Source organism: Bos indicus, chromosome 17 (assembly GCF_029378745.1).
Source record: "Bos indicus isolate NIAB-ARS_2022 breed Sahiwal x Tharparkar chromosome 17, NIAB-ARS_B.indTharparkar_mat_pri_1.0, whole genome shotgun sequence".
Classification (NCBI taxonomy): Eukaryota; Metazoa; Chordata; class Mammalia; order Artiodactyla; family Bovidae; genus Bos; species Bos indicus.
This window is the reverse complement of record NC_091776.1, coordinates 40,215,675-40,228,651: the sequence shown is the minus strand read 5'-3', so window position 1 is coordinate 40,228,651 and position 12,977 is coordinate 40,215,675. Positions and strand designations below refer to the sequence as shown.

Genomic DNA, 12,977 nt, shown 5'->3' with positions numbered 1-12,977 from the left:
CATCCTCTGTCATCCCCTTCTCTTGCCCTCAGTCTTTCTCAGCATCAGAGTCTTTTCTAGTGAGCTGGCTCTTTGCATCAGGTGGCCAAAGTATTGGAGCTTCAGCTTCAGCATCAGTCCTTCCAATGAATAGTCAGGGTTGATTTCCTTTAGGATGGACTGCTTTGATCTCTTTGCAGTCTAAAGGACTCTCAAGTCTTCTCTAGCACCACAGCTCAAAAGCGTCAGTTCTTCGGTGCACAGTTAGAAGGGCAGCATTTTCCAGAAAAGAATTGCAGACAGGGGACAGGCACAGCAGGCTTGGGAAAGAGCATATTCTAATAGTAATGAAATGAAAGCTGTCACTGTGAGCCACACTCTATTTCAGGTGCTTTCTGCACATACTAATTAATTAGAGTCTCATTCTCAATCTGTTGCTGCATCCTCACTATATTACAGATAATAAAGCTGTCTTTCTCTGTGCCCTGGGTCACGAAGTGTGTGAGGAGGAAGGAGGGTGTGTTTCCCACGTTAGGGGGATCCTAGGTGCAGATGAGTTAACTGAAGGATTTACGGGTGTCCTGAAGGGGTTTGCTACAGCCCTTCAGCACAGAGGAAGGAGCCGGGAGCCCAACTCCTGGGTCATTGGGTTCTTCCCAGGGAGGGCCAGGCACTGCCGTTCTGGTTGTGGACAACAGGCTTGAAGAAAAACTTATTCAGCAGTGACAGAAGGGGGCCAGATGTTTAGAAAACATGGTGTTTCTTGGTGCCCAGTCACCTATTTTAAAGGAACATGAATTGAGCGGTATACATTTAACTAGATAAGTATATTTCTACTTCGCTGTGCTTGCCATGTGAAGTTTAACTAATTGATATCAGTTCCATGTGTTTGGTATAACTAGGCAGAGTCCCTTCCTCTGGGCCCAAAATCCTCTTTCAAAGGAGAGCATATGTTCTCAGAAGTACCCCCCAGCATCCCAACAATCCAGCAGGGCCCGCTGTGGACAGACTGAGGACGGGGTGCAGCCTGGGGTACAGTCACAGGGGAGAGCTTTATGAAGCCAAGGGTTAAGTGATGGTTGGGTTTCCAGTATTACAGAACATTGAGGACTGTAATATTTTGACAGGGAGACACTTATTTCCAATGATTGTTATTATTATTTTTATTATTAAACATTTACCAAGTCACAGCAACCAGGAACATATAAATGCCCAGGAATATGCCTGGTGCTAATGTACTTGTAATCACAGTTCCTCAGTCAAAGAGAAGGTCTGTCTTGAATGATTTCAAGGCCCTTTTGAGAGTTTGCCGGGACGGGCCCTACTGCCACCTAGCTCCGCCCGTGTTCCCGTTCATCTTCTTGATGAATACTGGGGCCGAGTTAACAGTAGTGTCGTGTGAATCCCTGACACGGCCGTGACACCCCAGCCACAGCAGACGTGATCACAGGAAGTAGCAGTAACATGCTCTTAGTCAAGAAAGTTTTCTCAAACAAAAGTGCTTGTCCGGAGAGCAGCTACAGTTCTAAGTTATTTTCAATTCTTGCATGGTTTCTCAGTCAGGTGCAAAGCTTCCGAGGTAAAGTTCTACTAGTTTGTAACTTAGTCCTTTTATAGAGGGGATCGTGTGGCTACACTTCTGCCTTGCCCGTTACCTGTTCTCGGAGTCTAATTCTGGGAATCCTCTCAAGAGGAGAGGACCCACCTCTGATGGGTCCTATCACTTTCTGCTCAGTCTTAACCTTATGGCACCCCACTCCAGTACTCTTGCCTGGAAAATCCCACGGACAGAGGAGCCTGGTAGGCTACAGTCCATGGGGTCGCAAAGAGTCGGACACGACTGAGCAACTTCACAAGAATTGTCTCCCCCCTCTCCCTCTAGATGGAGTCCAGATTCCTGAGTTCTTACCTGTAGCTGTCACCATGTATCTCCTCTCCTTTACTTAGGGTCGTTCCACATTTTGATTTATACCAGCATTCTGATTATTCCCAAAGTGGTTTCTGATTCAGGGTTGCTCCTGCAGAGATGTAAGGGAGATAAATCTACGTGAAACACTCAGCACTGTGCCTGCAGTCAGGAAGTGTTGGCTTTTTGTTGTAATTGTCAATATTATTATCAAAGTACCAGAGATACACCTTACCAAGGGTAGTACTCAGATTTTATGAAATGCAGTAATTTTAATAGTCAGGCACTGGACAGATACCTGTGATGAGAAGCCTGTGCTGCTGGTTCTCAAAGGTTTGCCTTTCTTCTACCTTTAGCCAGTTTTTAATCAGCATGTCAGGATATAACTTATGGCGCATTTTTCTCCAGTAGAATTTCCATATGACCCAAGAGTAAAAAATCAGATTCATTATTCATGACCAAGTGATTTTTTTCATGTTAATCAAATTGATTCCACTTGATGCTCCTGTGTATTGAGCAAACCATTTCATTAAGTATTTTGAATTGATTCACTGCACTTCTGCTCAGAGATCCCAGAATTTGGATGTAACCCCAAGGCTTATTGTCCTCGGATTCTTCTAGAAAAGATCTCATCATTCTAGTTTCCAAAATAAATGATTTGGTTTGGTCACAAATAAGGGCTCTGGCTTTAGCCGTCCCTGGGGAGAAGGGAGCCAGCTGGCCCACTGACCTGCATGGTGAGACGCAGCCCGCAAACGGGGGCTGTGTGCATGGCACTGCACGCAGCCCTGGACCCAGTGTACACGCTGGTGCTACACCCACAGTACACACCCATGCTGCACCCAACATACGCCGGCACTGCACCCAGCACACTCCCATGCTGCGCCTTGCACACACCTGCACTGAACCCAGTGTACACACTGGTGCTGTACCCAGCATATCCCTGCACTGCACCCAGCATACACCACACTGCCCATGAGCACCCAGAGCAGGGCTGCTCCTGACCGGCCTTCCCAGGCAGACTTTCCACCCTAGAGGGAAACGAAAAGATGGTCATTCTAGGAGTTAATGACTCCTGTGTGTGTGCCTCGGGTGTGTGCAGTGAGTCTGGTCTGGGAACACGGCATCCGTGTTTCTCCTGTTCAGGCTGACACAGCCTTGAAGCGCTCACCCAGGTGACTGTGTCTTTGTGTCCACTTGGCCTCTAGGCGACCTTTACGGAGCTATCGGCTCTCCAGTGCGGCTGACGCGCACGGTGGTGCTGGGGAAGCAGAAGGATTTGGTGCAGCGCATACTGTACGTGCTGACCTACTTCGTGCGGTGCTCAGAGTTGCAGGAGAACCAGCTGATGTGGAGTGGGGGCCCCGCGCAAGGCGAGCAGATACTGCACGGGAGCAGCATCACCACCGCCCTGGAGAGGGGGGAGGTGGAGGAGTCCGAGTACGTGGTGGTCACGGTGAGGAGTGAGCCTGCCCTCCTGCCGCCCACCCTGCCCATGACCATGGCCGAGGGGTTGGCTGGGGTCCCGGTAGATGCTGACCCCAGAGACCTGTGTCCCCAACTTGATGGAGAAGGAGGCGGGGCTCTGGAGAAGAGCCTGACAGCCCACGGCGTGTGGAGACCTCAGGGCGCATCATGCGGGGAAGAGGAGAGTAAGGAGCCCCCTCGAGGCGGCTCTGCGAGGCTCCCCAGCGGTGCAGGTGTAGGCGCCGGGCTGAAGATGAGCCCTCCAGCCATCGGGGCGGAGCCAGGAGGGGAGATGCCCAAGAAGCTGCCAGACCGGTCGGCGGCCAGGCCATGCCCTGATGGACGTCTCCGGGACAGGCCGCCTTGGGAAAAGGTCACCTTCCACATTGGGAGCTCCGTGTCTCCGGAGTCGGACTTTGAAAGTCGCACCAAAGCAATGGAGGAGCGGCTACAGGCCTGCAGGTGTGCGGAGCCAGAGCCGGCACAGGGACCCCCGGCCGGGCCTGGGGCAGCTGCTGACCCAGCCCAGGAGGGCCAGGACCAGTGCATTCTGATGTGCTCCCGGTCCCCTGGGGTATCTGGGGTGGGCAGAGATGTCAGGACCGAGGCTGCCGTGGAGGTTGCTGGGGCTTCGGGCGCACCTGCCACCCCATGCGCACCTGCCAGCCCTGCAGGTGCGCCAGCAAGGCCGGGGGGTCAAAGGGGCAAGGACGCAGACGCGCTCGTGACGAGCGGGTGCACCACTCCTGTGCCCAGTGGCGATGCCGGCTTCAGGGTGGAAGGTGGCCTCCCCCGGAACGAGAGCTCAGACAGTGCCCTCGGAGACAGTGATGACGACACATGTGCAGCGGCCTCGCCGGACCTGGGTCCTGGAAGTGATCCTGATGCAGACCATGACCAGAGCGAAGGGTCACTGGAGGTGGAGCTGCCACTGCCCAGGTAAGGCCGGTGGAAGGTAGAGTGAACTGGGTCAGATGCTGCCTCTCTGGCCACTGAGGGATGCGGTGGTGGTGGGGAGCAAGGCATGTCATCTCTCGCCATCCTCAAGGAAGATCTGTGGCCATGGACGCCCAGCCTTGGAGGGCAGAGGGTGGATGTGGTGGTGGGTTACACCCCCAAGCAGCTTTTCCCCTGCCTGTCTGATAGGCCAGCTTCAGGTGGTCGGGAAACAGCACCTCTTCCTAAGGCAGCATCAGCAGATGACCTGGTCTGTAAAGCAGTAACTGGAGGTTTGTCCCTTCTCTGTCCTGGCACCCCCCTATGCAGGTGTGTGAGTTCCTGGATCCAGACTTTGCCAATGACACCGCCCCCCTCCCCCCCGCCCCCCGCACCCCACACACACACATGGAGTTTTTCTTCTCTCCCGACCCAGTGCCTGGAGGATGAGGTCTGTGAGGCACAAGAACAGACTCACAACCAGCCACCAGAATATCTGATTTTTCCTGCTCTTCCTCTTTAGGAAATTTCCTTTTCCGTTTAACTCCCTTCCCTTCCCGCGCCAGTGACCTGCTTCCCAGAGGACTCCTTATGTGGCCGTCCCTGGATCTGTTTCTCTCACCTCTGTCCCTGGGGCTTTGTTCCCACTGCAGTGCAAAAAGGGAGCATGTGTGCATTGTGCGTGCTGATGGCTGGTCTTGTTTTAGGTCTCAGAGCATCAGCAACCCCAATGTGAGAAACTTCGGCCGCTCCCTCCTGGCAGGATACTGCCCCACGTACATGCCAGACTTGGTGCTTCACGGGACCAGCAGCGACGAGAAGCTGAAGCAGTGCCTAGCAGCCGACCTGGTTCACACGGTCCAGGTGAGTGATCCCAGCTGGGAGCTTCAGGCTGCTGACCAGGGGGTGAAGGAGGGGCAGCCAGGCGACGTGGGCAGTCACAGGTATAGTCATGGGATTGTTGCTACAGATGCTGCCAGGGTTACAGGAACCAGTGAGGCTGCTGAGGCATCTGGGGACGTGTGGAGCTGGAGGCTGTGAGCACCACAGGACACAGCAGTGGGGAAAAGAAGAGGGTCTGCCTGGTTGTCGGAGCACGATGGGGTGGGGGGACCCCCGACCTCTCACTCCTCCAGCCGCTGAGCTCCTACAGGGCCTCCTTTGGGCTAAGCCCAGCTAGAAGCCTCAGAGTGAGGAGGTCATAGCTGATGCAGATCCAGGCCTGCGGTCTGCAGAGCTCACCTCTGCACAGGACAGGGAAGGGCACAGGGTGAATCTGGAGGCAGGCGGGGCAGGCCGGGCAGACAGAACAGTCAGCACAGATGGTGACAATTATATGCATCCCAGGAAGGACCAAAGAGATGTCACATGCATTTTGCTTTTTGGCTGATCCTTACAAGTTCCTAAAAGTAATCTATTTTAACTGGTTTGTCATTAAGTTCACTTTGATGGCTGTTTGAGGATGACTGTATAAAGATTAACACATCTTATGGAAAATTGCCTCGTGGCTGCCTCTTAGCGCTTCTCCACTATCTGCAGCGTGACAGGAACTAAGCAGTGGCGGAAACCATGTCAGTCTGACAGACCTGTTTTTAACTGAGCCGCTATTGGGCAGACGTGCAAAAAAATAGCTGTTTTGTATTGGAAGCATATTTTATCTTGGGCAGTAGGAAGAGTCCTCTTTGCATCAGGAAAATTGGAATTTAGCTGGTTACTTTCTCTTCGCCCAACAAGTACTTTTCAAGAGGTAGAACAGAAGGCAGTGCATGCAGTCTTTGGCCTTGAGCCTCTCCTCTGTGAAGACCAGACTTCCATCAGGCACAGGCCAAGCAGGCTGGAGGTATTTGTGTGAAATGGGAAGAAAAGTTTGATGGTGAAGCAGCTGCACTCACCCCCCTGAACAGGGAAGGAGGAGGTTTGGGGAGGGACCTGAGGCTGGGGGCCCGCCCCGTGCAGGGACTGGCACCAGGTTCCTGACCCACCCTGCTTTGTGCTTGGCCACCACCTGCTCCAGGCCAGCCCTGGAAGGAGGCAGTACTGTCGTTCTCTGTCTGCATAGTCCTCAGGAGCATTGTCCTTGCCTGTCGTCTCAGAGGCCCGCACGTCAGTGACCTCGGAGAAAGGAGATGCCCTCCTTGGGCAGCGCTCTTTCTAGGTCATCTGAGCCACTGGCCGTACTTTAGTGGCCACCAGGAGCGTAAGGCCCTCTTTTTGCAGCACCATGTGTTTATAATCATGTATGCAGCACTGAGGGGTTTTTCATTTGCCCGTGTCGGTTTGATCTGTAAGAACACTGGTGCTGCTCACTGGACCCTTCTTCCATGGAGCCTGGGTTCTGCTCTGACAGGTGTGCCAGGAGATCACATGTAAACCCACAGGGCTATTCTCACCCACCCATCCTCCAGCAAGTTATCATCCGAATGCCCCAGACCTGCTGACCACCACTATGAGGACTCATCTACAGACTGATTGTCCTCCCTGAACTTATTATCTGCAGAACCATTCATGACATTTTGTACATTTTCCATAGGCTGACACATTCAGATGTTTTGTGTATTGGGTTTCCATGGTGACCATCTAGGGCTATAATTCTTACATTCAAAGAAACAAAACCATGTTTCCTCTGCTTATGCTCTTAAAGACCTGTCACGTCCCATTTTCTCTTCCTTTCAAAGGTAGTATTTTCACACTGCAGCTGTTCTCGTCTCTGCAGACTATGCAGTCAGTGTGAGAGATGGAAAGTTATTAAGTCTAATAACCTACATTGTGTTGAGTGGTGGAACATCTCCCATGCAGCCCGCGTGGGTGTTAATAGGGAATTGCAAGGGTCATAAAAATATCTTCAGAAGAATGTATCCAATCAGCATTAGTGGAGTTCTAATTTCACTTGGGACATTCATCGTAATGAATTTTGCTTTTGAAGTAAGTGTTCCATTTAAACTTCTCAGACTGGGATCCTGCTCCATGGCAGTGTTTAAATAAAAACAGGCTACTTTCAACTGCCATTGACAAATATTTGTTGGAAAATAAATTAGGAGGTTTAGGAGGCGGAACATTATATTGAATGACTGCTCCACAAAGCCTAGTAATTATTTAAATTCTTGAGTGTGTTGCCAGAGAAAAAAGCAAAGATCCAAGAACAGGAGCCGAGTTAGGACTGAAATACTGGCTTGTTGAGGAGGAAGAGCTCGGGATAAATTGCTCTCTCATAATTTACTTTCAAGAACCTGGTTTTTGAATTTTAATAATTCCTAGTATTCATGCCACACTTCATCCAGCTTTGAGATTCATAGTTGTTTACAGAGAAGGATTTTTAACTTTTTAAGAGAAGTTGATTTACATTATTGATCCGTTTTCGAGGCCTGCGCGTGACAGGATTTTGAAATCTGTCTTATGTAAATACGCACTTCTGTAACCTCAATGGACTGGGTTGTGGAGTTTCTTCTCTCACTGAGGTACTGCGTCTGGAGCTCCCAGTACTAAGAATTTCTTTTTGTGCATTTCCTTATCCTAGACTCTTATGAAAGAAAGAAGTGTTAACTTTATTTCATTCATGTCCATTTTTGTTACCGGCTTCCACATGGTAAGATTCTAATGGCCTTTAAACATTTTAACATGTGTTCTTATTTAATCCACCTCCTACCTCTGTTCCAGCGTTTGAACTGTTTCTCTGCCTCCTAATGCGTAGATTATACAGCTGCCTTGAGTTAGGCTGAGGTCATACTTAGTTTCATGTTTTTCCTGCTGCATCTAAATGTGAATTCTTTCTTCTGTTTTCCTTTTGACTTTGAAGGGTGAAGTGGGAGAGCCAGCTTCACTCTGCACCCATGACTCTCAAGGAGCTTTTTCTCTCTCCTTCTTTTCACCTGTGTCTTGTCCACCTGTGGGGACTGCTGACCCATGGGTTCTGGGTACTGGGCCGGGACAGCTATGAAGTTGCAGGGAATGGAGGTGGTGGAGGAGGCTGACTTGACCCTATGCTGTGGTGTTACTGCTTGTTCGATGGTCATCAGGTAAATCTGTTGGCTTTGCTAGGCCTCAGAGAAACATATTTAGAGGAATAGAAAAAATGTAACCCAGCAGTTAAGAATGCAGCTTCTAAAGGCAGACGTACCTGCGTTTGACTCATGGCTTACTCCTTGTGGCTGTGTGGCCTTGGGCAGGTTTCTCTCATCTTCCAAGCATCTTTTTCATGTTCTAGAAAATGATAGCACTTGTAGGTCTGATTGAAGACCATGAGATGATGCGTGTCTGTTGTTGAGCACAGCGCCCCACACATTACTGAACATCCATTAAACAGTAGCTGTTAAAATGACACCGTGAACATGCTTTGTAAATTAGTTTTCCAGGATGCTCACGCTCTGGCTCATGAACAGCAGCAGTACCCATTCATTCAGTGTTAACGGCTGCTGAGTTCCCTCTGCCATGACGGTCCAAGGAGCAGGCCAAGCCACTTAAAGCTCTGCAGGGTCAGGTCATCGAGACCAAAATTAGCATCACATGTTGTTTCTTTTAAGAAAAACTCTACGCTAGGGCTTCAGGCATCTTCAGAACACTCTCTAAAACGAGGAAAAGTTGGATATGGCAACCTCTTTAAGAGTAGCAACAGGTTGACTCCAGAAATCAGTAGTGCAGATAAGGAGCTTTGCTAATGGCTTGGCTGTGCTGTGAGCCTTGAATACCTAACGGAGCCCATGCCACACCATCAGCCAAGGAGGTTAAGAAAGAGCCATGAGTCACAGGGACCGATAAAGCATTGCCTTAGTAACAAATACAACACTGAGGTGGCCCGGATCAGCAGCCACCTTCAGTCAATGGTGTTGTAGAGGAAACAGCCATGCAGAACACATCCGCTGTTTGAGACAGAACAGCTCTGGTCGCCTCCTTTCCTGGGTAGGGTGGTGAGCATGGTGGGGCCATGGACCTTCAGCCCCAACTCACTGTTGAGGGGTGTGTGTGTGTGTGTGTACATGTACACACATGTCTGTATAAATGCACATGTATAAATATGCACACTGGGTTATGACATTCAAACGTATTTCTTACTGCACATGGTGATTTTTAAAAATACTTGAAAAAACTACTGGTATCTGGGTATCGCCAACTCCAGTCTGAAATCTTGGTGACCCCCTCCCCTCCTCAGCGCCCCTCCACCTGCAGCCATTACCTGGATGCAGCCACTTTACACATAGCCATGGAGGGCTCCTTCTCAAATAGGGATTTGATTGGTCACTCTTCTGCCCTCATAGGCACCCATTTCTTTAGAGAGTGAATTCTAGTCTCCTTGGCTGGGATCGCCCCTCATATGTCCTTCACACACGCACACACGTGGTCACACTGTCGACCAGCCTTTAACTCCCCTCCTCTCTCCCACCTCCTGGCCGATTGCTGTGTTCCCTCTGTCTCAGGCACCATGGAACCAATTTCTGTGCCATTTGCAGACCTCATCCTGACGTTGCGCCTTCTCTGAAACCATTCCAGTCCCTTTGCACAGGCCATGTGCTTCAGCCTGCAGCGTCTTCTCCTGCCAGGCTTGCAGTGCCCAAGCAGGAAGGGGGCTTCAGTCCTGCCAGTCCAGCACCCAGTCCAGGGACAAGCAACACAGTGTGGTCCCCTGCACTGGTTAGAGAAGAGTGTGTTCCTTCAGGGGACCCTGTGCTCTAGACTGTGACCCTCCTAAAGCAGAGAAAAGAGATAGACTCTGCATTTTGGAGAAGGCAATGGCACCCCACTCCAGTACTCTTGCTTGGAAAGTCCCATGGACGGAGGAGCCTGGTGGGCTGCAGTCCATGGGGTCGAGAAGAGTCAGAAACGACTGAGCGACTTCATTTTCACTTTTTACTCTCATGCATTGGAGAAGGAAATGGCAACCCACTCCAGTGTTCTTGCCTGGAGAATCCCAGGGACGGCAGAGTCTGGCAGGCTGCTGTCTATGGGGTCACACAGAGTCGGACACGACTGAAATGACTTAGCAGCAGCATTTAAGATATAAAGACGAAGACTACTGTGCTTAGATGTGATGCCTGAAGCCCTTTGTGTTCTTTTTCTTTACCTAAAAGAGAATAAAAAGCTCTCAAAGGCATCATTTCTCTTGCATTTTGTAAATATTAGACACGTGGCTAATTTTGATGTTTTCCCCAGTTTTTTCATCAAAGTATTTGGACTGTGCAAAGTATTTGGACATCTAAGCCATTCTCTGCAGAAAAAGCTACCAGCCTTCTTACATTTTGTCTTAGCATCATGCACATCCTCCCATAACTTTGTTCTGATGATCCCTTTTGACCTCGAGCATCTCTCCTCGACTTTAAACTGTTTGCTTCCTCAGCAAGTGACTGGCCTAAAGTTTAAGGCATCCCTGAAGCTGTGCCCTGTATGCTCAAGGCTGAGGCTTCCCCGAGCCCCTGCCTCCCAGGACCCCTCAGCAGTGCCCAAGGTCCAGAATGGTTGATTCTCTCTGTTTCTCTACTTTATCACAACTCTAGAAGCCTTTAGAGACGACATGGTGCCTGTTTCCAAGAGACACATACAGCACATAAAACAGAACAACAGCAACATGATAGTCTTGCGGTCAGGACGAGGGGGCTTAAGCCGAATGGGCAGGGGCGTTAGCCCTCCTCCCACAGCCCAGAGTAGCTGCTGAGTAACTACGTTTAAAATGGTGATGGTGATAAAAGGAAGGAATTGAAACCCTTAAAAAGATGGTCTGATATGATACCCAGCTATTTAGATTTGTAAAAGAACTAAAGGGAGCTGCTAAAATGGAAAAATGCAGTCATGGAAATTAAAACTCAGGGGGGTAGTCTAATGAGCAGAACAGATTAAATGCAGCCAGAAGGGATTAGAGTTTGTGAAACAGTGACGAGATACAGACCTGCCCCTGTGACTGTAACTCTGAGACAAAAGGACATGAAAAAAATGTGAAAAGAGCCAGTAAGAGACGTGGTGGCTTGAGCGAGACGGTTTTATGGTGTATACAGGAGGCAGGACAGAGAAACAGTATTTGAAGGAAGAATGGCTGCTATCTTTCAGATTAGATGAGCCCACTGACAGGAACACATCCACGCTGAGCTTCAGGTCATCAAAGAAAAAGGAAACTTGTCACTGGCCAGAGAGGATGGCTCTGTCCTTCAGGAAACCGAAATCCAGCATGTGACTAAAGACATAAACAGTGAAAATAGAGGCCACTGTCAGGATGGGAGGCAAAGAAGGCATGGATGGCTTCCTGGAGGAGGTGACATCTGCAGTGAGGATAAGCAGAGCTGGAATGAGGGCTCCAGGCAGGGCACAAGGACCTCCCCCAGGGGCTGCAGACTAACTGCAGGCGGAGCCAGCTTGACTGCCATAGGAGCTTCTGTCTGTCACTGTAAACTGCCGGCGGTAAAGCCTGGGTGCCGAGCATTTAGCTTTCGGTATTCCAGATGATATTATAGACTGGAAGAGGTGTTTGAGAATGGTGAGTGGTGATAGGATTCTGTTCTCTGCATGAATGTGAGACTAAAGGTGGGTTGTTGTTTTTTGGGGGGTATGGGCCATTTTTAAGGTATTTATTGAATTTGTTACAGTGTTACTTTTGATTTATGTTTTCATTTTTTGCCTGCAAGGCATGTGGTATCTTAGCTCCCCAACTAAGATTGAACCCCCACGACCCCACCATGGGCACCCCCTCCCCGCCCCTGGATTGGAAGGCAAAGTCCTAGCTACCAGGGAGGCCCCAGACTGAAGGCTTAAAAAGAGAAAAAAAACTGGTCAGGCAGCCACATGTATCTGCATCCTTCTATGTGCCCTCAGCCATCCAGAAGTGGGTGGACTTACTTAAATCCTCAGTGCCAAAGATGTGAGGGGTTGTGGTTATGTAGGTGGGCCTTGGCCCCTAGAGAGATAGGAGAATTAAAAACAGGATCTGACGACATTTAACCAAGAGCAGATGCTGAGAATGTGAGCCTCAGAGCATTGATTATCTGCTTTTTCTCTGTGACTAACCCAAGGCCTATTGAAATGTTGTAAGGACAAAGACTGACAGAGTCTTGTCAAGAGAACACACTGGTCATAGCAAACACCCTTTTCCAGCAATCCAAGAGATGATTGTACACATGGACATTACCAGATGGTCAAAACTGAAATCAGATTGATTATATTCTTTACAGCTGAAGATGGTGAAGCTGTGTACAGTCAGCAAAAACAAGACCTGGAGCTGACTGTGGCTCAGATCATGAGCTCCTTATTGTATAATTCATGCTTAAATTGGAGAAAGTAGGGAAAACCACTAGGTCATTCAGATATGACCTAAATCAAATCCTTTATGATTTTACAGTGAAGGTGATAAATAAATTCAAGGGATTAGATCTGGTAGAGAGGGCCTGAAGAACTATGGATGCTTAGCATCACTAATTATTAGAGAAATGAAAGTCAAAACTACAATGATGTGTCACCTTACACCAGTTAGAATGGCCATCTTCAAAAATGTATAAACAATAAATGCTGAAGATGGTGTGGAGAAAAGGGAACCTCTTACACTGTAGGTGGGAATGTAGACTGATATAGCCACTGTGGAGAACAGTATGGAGGCTCCTTAAAAAACTAAAAATAGAACTACCATATGACCCCATAATCCCATTCTTGGGCATATGTCCAGAGAAAAACATGGTCCAAAAGGATACATGTACCTTAATGTTCATTGCAGCACTTTCAC

At 49.3% G+C, this 12,977-nt stretch overlaps 1 protein-coding gene across 5 annotated transcripts in view; it reads left to right on the top strand.

Annotated features, from left to right (window-relative positions):
* FNIP2 (folliculin interacting protein 2) overlaps window positions 1–12,977 on the top strand; it is a 126,394-nt gene that overhangs the window by 97,914 nt on the left and 15,503 nt on the right. For all 5 annotated transcript variants that reach the window (XM_070769188.1, XM_019977640.2, XM_070769190.1 and 2 more), the window contains 2 exons: window positions 3,094–4,291; window positions 4,996–5,152. In XM_070769188.1, the coding sequence (XP_070625289.1) occupies window positions 3,094–4,291; window positions 4,996–5,152 (1,355 nt within the window). The remainder of the gene's footprint in view (window positions 1–3,093; window positions 4,292–4,995; window positions 5,153–12,977) is intronic.